Source organism: Tasmannia lanceolata, unplaced genomic scaffold, assembly GCF_043159265.1.
Source record: "Tasmannia lanceolata isolate RefF3 unplaced genomic scaffold, GAP_Taslan_0.1 ptg000005l, whole genome shotgun sequence".
NCBI classification, from domain to species: domain Eukaryota; kingdom Viridiplantae; phylum Streptophyta; class Magnoliopsida; order Canellales; family Winteraceae; genus Tasmannia; species Tasmannia lanceolata.
The window spans coordinates 20,757,986-20,768,846 of NW_027518682.1; the positions used below are offsets into that span (position 1 = coordinate 20,757,986).

At 37.3% G+C, this 10,861-nt stretch overlaps 1 protein-coding gene across 2 annotated transcripts in view; it reads left to right on the plus strand.

Annotated features, from left to right (window-relative positions):
• RGD3 (ROOT GROWTH DEFECTIVE 3) overlaps nt 1-6,703 on the plus strand; it is a 73,583-nt gene extending 66,880 nt beyond the window's left edge. For both annotated transcript variants that reach the window (XM_077380219.1, XM_077380220.1), the window contains 8 exons: nt 1,002-1,106; nt 1,198-1,422; nt 1,753-2,016; nt 2,106-2,155; nt 3,660-3,769; nt 3,877-3,959; nt 5,285-5,497; nt 6,263-6,703. In XM_077380219.1, coding sequence (XP_077236334.1) covers nt 1,002-1,106; nt 1,198-1,422; nt 1,753-2,016; nt 2,106-2,155; nt 3,660-3,769; nt 3,877-3,959; nt 5,285-5,497; nt 6,263-6,433 — 1,221 coding nt within the window. In that variant the 3' untranslated portion in view covers nt 6,434-6,703. The remainder of the gene's footprint in view (nt 1-1,001; nt 1,107-1,197; nt 1,423-1,752; nt 2,017-2,105; nt 2,156-3,659; nt 3,770-3,876; nt 3,960-5,284; nt 5,498-6,262) is intronic.
• The last annotated feature ends 4,158 nt before the right edge of the window (nt 6,704-10,861 follow it).

The window sequence follows — 10,861 nt, forward strand, 5'->3', positions numbered from 1 at the left end:
AAGCACACCCATCACCCCTCGACCCTATGCCATGCAAATTTTCATAAGACCACTTTTTTCTCACCATCTTTAACATCCTTTTCAAAACGCCTCTTTTGCTCCTCCCATCAGCAATGATTTCAACGATGAAGAGTAAGGGGAAGAGGGAAGTGATGAAGACGATGTCGGGTGATGATGGGATCAGTGGAAGAAGAAAATGATATTGAGTGATGATGGGATCGTTGGAAAGAGATATTCGAGAGGAAGAAAAGGGTGTAATTATCAAAATGCAATTGAAATCGAAACGCATATTGAAACTAAAATCATAAAAGTATTAGAGGTATACTATATATATGTTACATAATTATTTTTATATGAATTGCATGTGAAATGTGGTGTATGTATTATGTATAAGTATTTATATGACTTAAATGTGAAATGTGGTTTTTACTTGAATTACCAGACATGTGACAATAAATGTCACTAGGTTACCAGACATGTGACAATAAATGTCACTAGGTATTCAATGTTTTTAAACCATTTTTTTGATGATGTTAAACCATTATGTATAGTTTTTTGCTTACGTCATGGTTTTTGAGTGCACATGTGCCTGTTCTAGTACTTCTTGAAGGTTCCTCTTAAATGCCTGCATTTGCATATGTTTTTCGAAATTTTACAAGATTTCCACCTAAATTTTCTTGTTAATTAACATGTTTCCATTTCTATCACAACCGAAACACATACCAAAACCGCCTGAAACCTTGCCAATCAAAGCTAGTTTGATGAAAAAATGCCTACGTTCTCTCTCTATTTTGTTGAAAGTTCGACAACCAAACAAAGCTTAAAGGTACTTTAGTTTGTAGGATCTGGTTAACATAGACTGGGTACTCATTTAGTTTTTTCATGTTTATTTGACATACTCATGTTGTTTGTAAGATACTGATAGCAATAAGTTGAGCTCTAACTTTGTATTTTACACTCATATTCCCACTAAATAGCTGATTATATGATGACTTCTATAGTTCCACACTGCGTATGGTAAACCATTAGTCGCAGCTAGAGATTCAAAATGTTCTGCCAAGGATGCTGAAGCAGGGGCTCTTGCTATGGAAGCACTGCACAAGCAGGTACACTTTTTCTAGTAATTTTTATTTGGTTACTATGCCATAAACAATCATTGTTGTGCCCATTTCAGTTCTAGTACTTTTTTCCTAACAGGTCATGCCATTCCTCCTCCGTAGAACAAAAGATGAAGTTTTGTCTGATCTCCCAGAGAAAATTATTCAGGACAGATACTGTAATCTCAGTCCTGTCCAATTAAAACTTTATGAGCAATTCTCTGGTTCAAATGCAAGTAAAAATATCTCATCTATGGTAATTGAGACAACAAATGCATCAGAAGAAACTAATCCTTCACCAAAAGCATCTACACATGTGTTTCAGGTATTATTGTTGGATTCTTTTGAATGATTCAGGTATTATTGTTAGGAGGAATGATAGAATGAAGGGCACCCTTGCAAAAATAAGCTTCAAGGGTGCCCCTATTTGTTAATTTCTGCAATGTGCATTTATGGTGGCGCCGGAAAAAGTGGAATGTGCCTAAAAAAGTGGAAACCATGTTGACTTTCCAGAAATCAACCGATAGGGGTGCCCTTGAAGATGATTTTTGCAGGGGCACCCTTCATTTTATCATTCCTCTATTGTTGGCTACCGAAATATAATTTTCCTTTTTCTTATTTTATTTGATGCACTTATCATAGCTGTTAATTACAGGCACTGCAGTACTTGCTGAAGCTTTGTAGTCATCCATTACTTGTCCTTGGCGAAAAGCCTCCAGATTCCCTTATGTGCATTCTGTCAGAACTCATCCCTTGTAGTTCTAGCATTTTATCAGAACTTCATGAACTTCATCACTCCCCCAAATTGGTTGCTCTTCAAGAAATATTGGAAGAGTGTGGAATAGGGTTGGATGCATCAAGTTCCGAGGGTGTTGCAGGAGTTGGGCAACACCGAGTTCTGATCTTTGCGCAACACAAAGTAAAACTTTTCTCATTCCTGTTTGGTTGTAGTTCTTTTATGGTTCCCAGTATGTTTTTGCTTGTAAGCTCCTTTTTATGATTGTGCAGTCCTTTCTAGACATAATTGAAAGAGATTTGTTCCAAACTCATATGAAGAGGTGAGTCATAGCCACCGAATTCTTTTATGTAAACTCAATATATTAATGTCTTTCAGTTCCAGATTTCATCATCACTGGCTCATTGTTTTTTGCGGACATACATGCTCTTAACCTCTTTTACTGCTCTTCCATACTATATAATTCCAAGAATATCGGACTTCTGATTGCATTGTCAAGTTTCAATTTTAGATGTAATATCCGAATTCTGAATGCATGGTCAAATTTCAATTTTAGATGGTTACAGTTACTGATTATTCTCATATGTAGTTTGTGTAGTTGATTATATTGTTCTTTGTATTTTTATTTTTGTACTAGTTTTGAATGCATTGCAGAGGGCGAGCCTTTGCGCAACGGTAAGGTTGCTCCATTGTGACCTGGTGGTCACGGGTTCGAGTCACGGAAACAGCCTCTCTGCAATGCCGGGGTAAGGCTGCGTACATCTAGCCCTCCCCCAGACCCCACAATGGCGGGAGCCTCATGCCCTAGGCCGCCCTTTTTACTAGTTTTTAATGCAAATAAAATAAATTTACAAGAGTTTTACGATCCACCCAGACTTTTTTTTTTCCTTCCGTCTTAAATTGTTCTCTTTTATTTGTTAGTATACATGTAATCAGGCAACTGATATTCTTCAACATCTTTAGTAACCTATTCTTAAACTGTTCTCCTATTTGATCACTTGTGGGGGATTGCTTATGTCATATAACCATCTGCTATTATTGAGTGGGTTGTGGTTAATAAATCTGACAGTGGAAATCTTTTCCAAGCAAGTATAATTTCACTTAATATGATCTTTCCTTTCTTTTTCGTGCAAGTATTATTTCACTTAATATGATCTTTCCTTTCTTTTTCGTGCAAGTATTATTTCACTTAATATGATTTTTTCATTTTTTGTGAGGAAATAATACTTGAGGTATTGGCACTTCCAATTTTTAATATTTGATGTTAGGTATTCGGCTGATAATACTTTGCGTGATCTGCATGGAATGATAATCTCAGTTTCCTGCATTTTGCTGATGTTCTATGTCACAAATGTTGTTTGCGAGCATTTCTCGGCAAGGGGAAATCTCGGGATATATTTAATTTTTTTTTTTTTGGGTTTTTATATTGGAAAAACACAGTAAAAATAAAATTATTTTAAAAATATCAAACTTAAGAAAAAAATATAAAATAAAAATATCATTAAAATATCGGGATAATTTCATGATATTATCGAGATATTTTATGATAAAAATTTTAAAATTAAAATATCGCTATATTTTTAAAGTCTCGGAATTAGTTTGGGATTTTGTTGTTTTATCAAAATGTCGCGTTAAAAACGCGATATTTGGAAAATATCGGAGATATTGTTGACATACCTGATGTTTAGCTGAGTTTGAGAATTGTCATACTTATCTACTAGCTGTTCAGTCTGTAATTGACTATCGATGGTTACGTGGAGCAATTTCTACTACTACTCATCACATCCTCCTGTTATATATACTAATGAACTCTTTATTTAAAGCAGCATCACATACTTGCGGCTGGATGGGTCTGTTGAACCAGAAAAACGTTTTGAAATTGTGAAAGCTTTCAATTCTGACCCTACTATTGATGTGCTCCTGCTCACAACACATGGTAGGGTTTGATTATAGCTATAACAGAATTTTTTATTTTTTTTTGAAATGGTTAGTTATAACGGATTTATTAATTCCAAAGTTCACGTAGCTATCTGCAATATGCAGTCGGTGGGCTTGGTCTGAATCTGACATCGGCCGACACACTTATTTTCATGGAGCATGACTGGAATCCAATGAGAGATCACCAGGTAACTAGTATCTTTGTCTTTGTTGCTATATATGGGTATCATGTTGTTTGAGTTATTTGTTGTGTTGTTTTAGGGGTTCATAATTTGTGAATATGAATAGATCTCTGCTGCATTCCTAGTTTCCCTTTTTCTTCTTGCATGATGCAATCACCTTTCACTTTCTTAATCAGTTTGACACTCACAATCTCTTATCATAATCTTAAACGAACAGGGCCTAAAAACGCCGACCATAATCATTTCTGACAATTGTATCGGGAGTCTTCCCTGTCCTTTATTCGTTTTTTTTTTCCTGAGTTTGCAGCTATGAATCCCTCTATCATCTAACAATTGTGATACATCTTTTCCCAGCTGCAGATCTGGTGAGTTTTTCTTAAAAAAATTATTGTTCTTGTCCACTACATATTTCGTTATTCTTAAATCAAAATTCATGGTAACTGAGTGATGCATTTGTATTTTCATCACAGAAAATCTGATGTTCAACGGACTGCTTGTAATGGGTCTGAATAGGAAACCACTTTTTGTTATTTCTCAAATTTCATTCATGGAAGATAATTGGGAGAAGATAGATGTGGGGATGCATTTCCCAATTTGTCATTGAAATACAGTCCGGTAAATTATCATGAAATGTTTCACTTTTCGAGTTAACTAGTGACCCACAAATTTTCATGAAATTGTCTCCTTTTGTTTCCTATGACAAATTTTCATGAAATGGTCTCCTTGTGTTTCCTTTTCCAAATTATCATGAAATGGTATCCTGACCTGGATTTTTTTTCTTGAAAGATAGCAATTTTATTTATAGCTGTACCCAGAATACGACCATGGGAACCAGGCGTCCCACCAGCGTACAACATATATAGCAAAAGGCCGCAAAAATCACCACCATGTCAATGTGTTGAAGGGTTTTTCTTTTTATGGATTCAAATACACCACATTGTAGATGTCATGTTGCAGAGTCACCTTTTTATAGATTCAAATGCAGCGCATTGCAGATGTCATTTCCTGGCAGACTAATTCATGCGGTCCTAAGTTCCTATCGCGGAAATGGTGGGGATCCACCAATGTTGTATGGTATCCCTAAGTGGGCAATCGTGGGTCTATGGTTTTCAACAATAAGTTGGACCGGCAAATTGTATCGCTTCATGGTTCTGTTTCTAGACTGCCTCTTGTTGTACAGCTTCCATTGTAGATTAATCGTCTATGGTTTTGAGTTTATTCATAGTAGCTTGTGAAGAAACTGCACTGTTGGGTTCTTAAAGTTTTGAACTGCACTGTTTCCAAAATGCACATCATTTTGCTATAGCTGATTTTGTTTATACTGCATGCAGGCAATGGACAGAGCCCACAGGTTGGGTCAGCGCAAAGTTGTAAATGTCCATCGTCTCATCATGCGTGGAACCTTGGAAGAGAAAGTTATGAGCCTCCAAAAGTTTAAGGTGTCCATCGCGAATGCTGTTATAAATGCCGATAATGCTAGTCTGAAAACCATGAATACTGATCAGTTGCTTGATCTATTCACTTCCACACGGACCAATAAAAAGGTATTTAACTACACCCCTTAGGCTTTCATTTTAACTATACACTACAAAAGCTATGTTATTCACTTAGCATTTTACTTTTCTTATAAAACTGAAGCATCATTTCCAATTTGTATTTTTTAAACAACCAATTACTCCAAATGCTTAAGCCGTTGGAGATGGCGTTATTTTATCTTTTATACTTTTAACACTCCCCCTCACGTGTGGCCCCTCTTTTGGGTTGGCCATTACATGTGGATTTTTAATATCTAGGAGACCTTTGCTCTGAGACTGATACTATGTTAAACAACTAATTACTCCAAAAGCTTAAGGGCATGTTCGCCAACCATTTAGATAATGGATTCCGGCACTTTTTTAGGTGATAAGAATGAATAGTGTTGAGAATCGAAAAAATCTCGTTCGGTATATCTGACCCGTAAAGCCCATTTCCAATATTTTAGCACTTTGCGAGACTTAAAGCTGGGATTCTATGAAGCGACAAAAAGTCGTTTCTATAAATTCTCATCAACCCGATTCCACCCGTCTCTTTAGGTGAGAATGAGAAGCCTTGCCGAACACGCCCTAAGCCATTGCAGATGGCGTTGTTTCTTCTTTTACACTTTTAACACTATTTAAAGAAGCGGATGAAAGAATCTATATCTTTGTGAACAAAAAATTAATCATATGCATGTCACACAAAGTTCAATTGAAGTCCATTCCCTCCAAAAAGATTTAGAAAAAAAAGAGAGTAAGCACTTAAATCTCACCCATTCTCTGAAATGTTACCAGGGTGCTCCCCTTTTAAAGAGTTCTGATGGCAACCATGATGAAGATCAGAAATTGAAGGTTAAGGGGAAGGGGCTGAAAGCCATTCTAAGTGGTCTGGATGAGCTCTGGGACCAGTCACAGTACACAGAAGAATACAATCTCAGCCAGTTCTTAGCAAAGCTGAATGGCTGAAAATGGAACCAATCACCACTGCAGTGTACAAAGTGTATATTGGGAGAGGAGTTTGTCGGCTCGAGATTTTGATGTGTCGCTCTGATTCTTTGTTTTATGTATATGTTCATTTTTCTATGAGAAGCCGATTAAAATGAGGCTTGACTTTCCTCCAGGAAGGGAATGATGGTCGTTCATTTAGAAAGGCATCGGAAAAAATTGTAAAATGTGGATATTTCATATGCCATCAGCTTCTTATTATATTCATGTTTTCAGCTCCCAATTTTGCTATTGCTTTCTTCTCTTTCTTTCTGCTGCCATGTAGAATAATTGGTTGCGAGGACACCTTAGTAGAACTCTACATGGAATGTTATTAAAACACTTGAAACTTTATTTATTAAAAGACAAGTCATTGACCAAAATACACCAGAAAACTGCGGGGCCCTGTTTACCGAATAATTTTTTCGGGAATTTTAGTGCTTTTCTCGTTTCTGCAACAACAAAACCATTTTGCCAGAAACCAAATTTTTTTTAGGGTTACTAAATGAACATGCCCTGAAGTTGAGATCCGCTGCCTTGATTTTAAGAATTAAGGGGCCGTTTGGATGCGCAGCTGTCAGAATCTTGGATTTCCTCAAAATCGTAGTTGGGACTTGGGAGCATGGCTTTAAATTTCGGATTTCCATCAACACTGAAACCGAAATCGTCAAAATGTCCCAAATTTTTGGAAATTTCGGTCGAAATTTTGATAAAATACTAATTTTTTATTTCTTTACAGAATTTCAGCCGAACGTTTAGCAATTTCGGCCGATTACAGGACAAAAAACCGACATTTCGTGAGCTTCTACCGAAATTTTAGGATTTCACCCTAAATTTCAACGACTTCTGTTATTACAATCAGTTGCTCCTCACTTGACCCATTTTCTTCATCCGCAACTAGCGTAGCCACAGAGGTTTCTTCGCCCTTCTCGGTCCAGCAGCTCTTTTATCCTTTAGGACGAAGCAATCCTTAAGAATGGAACCGATCATCGCTCTTTCATTGCATACCAAGACCATGAGCAGTGGGCCCTATGTTGAGTAAGGGGACAGTACCCCGAAACCGTTTCGAACAAAGCAATAGCAGCTGGGGCATAAGATTACTAATAGGTTAGTAAAGCGTGCTAGATTGGTATTCGGAGGGAAATGGAAACATGAAAAAGGAGTCTTCTTTCAAGTTATGAGGCTTCGCCAATTGAGAACATTATAATGAATAGGAATTTGCCATTGGCTTCACATGATCACATATTTATCTCGATTTTGCTTTTGCATCTCTCATATGAAACATTCAAATTGTGGACCGGAACAATCAATCAAAGTAGGAAGCCTGGGTCTTTGTAGGCAGCGAAAGAAGACCTTTTTTATTCTTGATGTGGGAGAGCAGTATCAAATAGTGGATTCAGGCACGCAGTCAGAGATCTAATTCTCCTCTCACTGCAGAGGAGCTCATCGTTTCATGCGGTGAACATTGAAATTATAGCCAAAACTGAAATTTAAAACCATGGTTGGGAGACGAGAGAAGAAGGAGACTGACTGCTTCACTTCTCTTTAAAATCGTGGATTTTAAGTAAGAAATCCAGGTTTCAGAAATCTTTCCCAAATCCTGAGATTTGTAAAACCGGGAAAGATGGGATGATCTCCTTGTCACTTGCTGACGGAAAGAAGGGGCGAGAAAACAGAAAACGACGGCTGGTCTCCTCTCGTCTCCCAACTACGATTTAGAGGACATCCAAGATTCTAAAATCCACGTATCCAAATGCCCCCTAAACTGTCCTATTATCTACACACCTAAACTTTGAAATTACTACAAATAACCCAAAATCTCTAATACCAACGTAAAATAAAACATATTGAAAGCCATATAAAACAACACAAGATTGTAAATCTCAAGCCAAATAAAACAACCCATGATTGCCAATCTCTCTATTAAGCCCCTAGGATATTTAAAACCCTACAGATGTAAATCTCTCTATGAAGCCAACATGCTATTTAAAACTTAAATGCTCTATGTACAAGATATATAGGGGCTTTTAAATCTTATTCATGAAAATTTCTGGGAAATGATAAATGCGCCCATTTTCATCACTTGGGACACCCAGCAACAATGTATCAATGACTGTAGAGGGGCTGATGTACTTCACCTCAGAATGATTCAACAGCTTTGTTTGCCACGTACACTGCACTTGGGTGTCCCATGTGATGAAAAGGGGCGCATCTATCATTTCCCAAATTTCTCCATCCCTATTAAATACCTTATCAAGCATTTAAATTAAGGAAATTTATATCATATTTGCTAGCGTTCATCGCAGAAGGCATTTCTCGGATGGACTGGTGCATGTGAGAGCAGCCACTCAGGTAAATTAATAGAATAAGGCAAAATTTGCTGAAAAGTGAGCCTGACCATTGCAGTGTTGATATCATTTCCTTGCTTTATTTCTTGTAACAATATATGAAGAGTATATAAAACTTCCAACATTAAAAAATGTACTGAAGACACAACAACTGGCGTCGGGTCTCATTCCTTCGAGGGCAACAAAGCTTGAGATCACAACTTATTTCCATCTCCCAAAAGGAGAAATAAAATAATTTAAAGACTAAACAGACAAAGAAAGAGATTCTTAAAGCAAGAGTCTCCTGCTTTGCATGGTGTTAGTAGCCCAAAAAGCAGCGCCATAGATAACAACATTTCCATCCTTTTGAACATTCGGACGGCAATCGTTTCCCCCACCAGACGGTGCATTTGCCACTTGTAAAATGGCACTTGCTTTAAAAGCAAGGGGAAGAGTTGATGGATACTTATTAACCTCATCCACTCTTCCCACTTCCAATATGGGACTAAACTTTGAGTCTTCCTCCGCACACTCTACCTCTCTTCCAAAAACACTCATTTCTTTATAACAAAAAAAATTGTGTTTAACCTACCAAAAACAAAATTGTATTTACGAAAAAAGAACATTTCATAACACTTATTTTAAAAAATCCAAATCTCTGTCACCAAATTTATTAGAAAACCCATCATTAGCTGGTGTTGAATAGGTATAGGAGATATTTTTTTTCTCATTTAGCCCCTGTTTGGATTGGATAAATATATATTTTTAAATTGGAAAGGAAAAATATTTCAAAAATCAGCTACTTTTTTACACACAAATAAAGATAACTTCAAGCCAATCCTATTTATTTTTTATTTAAAGGGACCTTCAATTTATGACGATATCCCTCTAAATTAACTATAATCATATTATTTTCCTCTAAAATAAGGAAAAATATAATTACCCAAGAATTTTTTTTCCCATACAAAAATTTATCACGCTATCCAAACATGGCCAAGTTGAGAAAAAAAAGAAATTAGAAGAACCGATCATCCGTCTTCCAAAGAAACCTGGACATGTGGTACCACATGAGCATCCGGTAAGGCTACAGAGTATAATGAGATCATTTAAGTAGAATCTTGCATTCAAAAACCTAATAATGGTAAACTGTAGAAAAAAGATTTAAAAGGAATCGAGTGTGATGATCTAGATCGTCTATCTTGTGAGCCACCACAAGTTAGCAATATGACGGGTGCAACTTGGGTTGGGTTAAACCCGAAAAAAAGTCTAGTCAGGTCGAGTTGAGTTCGGGTTGAGGGCTCGGGCAACCCCCCGACCCGGGGGAAACCCGACATTTTTTATCAATTTTTTTCAGCTTATAAACTCAGGTTGGGTTGGGTTGGGTTGAACCTTGTCGGGTTGGAAATCAGGTCGTGTCGGGTTCGGGTTGAGTAAATGGTTCATCGGGTCAGGACCAAGCTGGCCTCAACCCGACCCGCATTGCACCCCTAGTTGGCAAACTTCAATCAGAGATTGTCAGGATCTCTCCTTCGCTCACACAGACAAATGAGGTCGGAGAATGGTCGCCGAACATAAACAAAGGAAATGATAGAAACCAATAGAATTGGGCCAGCTGACGATCTTCTTTCCAGAGAATATCGGGATTTCTCATTCGGGAACATCAGAAAAAAGTAAACAATAGAAACGGGCAGAAGTAGGCAGGTGCTGGACTTCATTTCAGAGATTGTCAGGATTTCTCATTCGCTCACACAGACAAATGAGGGGCCAAACATCACCACCTAAAGTTCCCAAAAAGCTCTCGGTAGCCAATTAAGAAAGAAAAGACGAGCATAGCTTGTGCAATTTTTATTTTTCATGTGATAATTCCACATTGTTTTCACCCCTCTTATCTTCCTCTGCCCAACCCCTTTAGTGTAAAAAGAGTAGTCATAAATACACTAAAGCCCGGTGGCCAGGGGGAGAAAAGGCCATTATTTATTTCATTTTTATTATTTAACATGATAACTCCACACAATCCCTTTGAAGTTTGAAGTGACGAGAACTTGGTTCGCAAAACTGTTCTGATTAACCGTGTCGCCTTAAT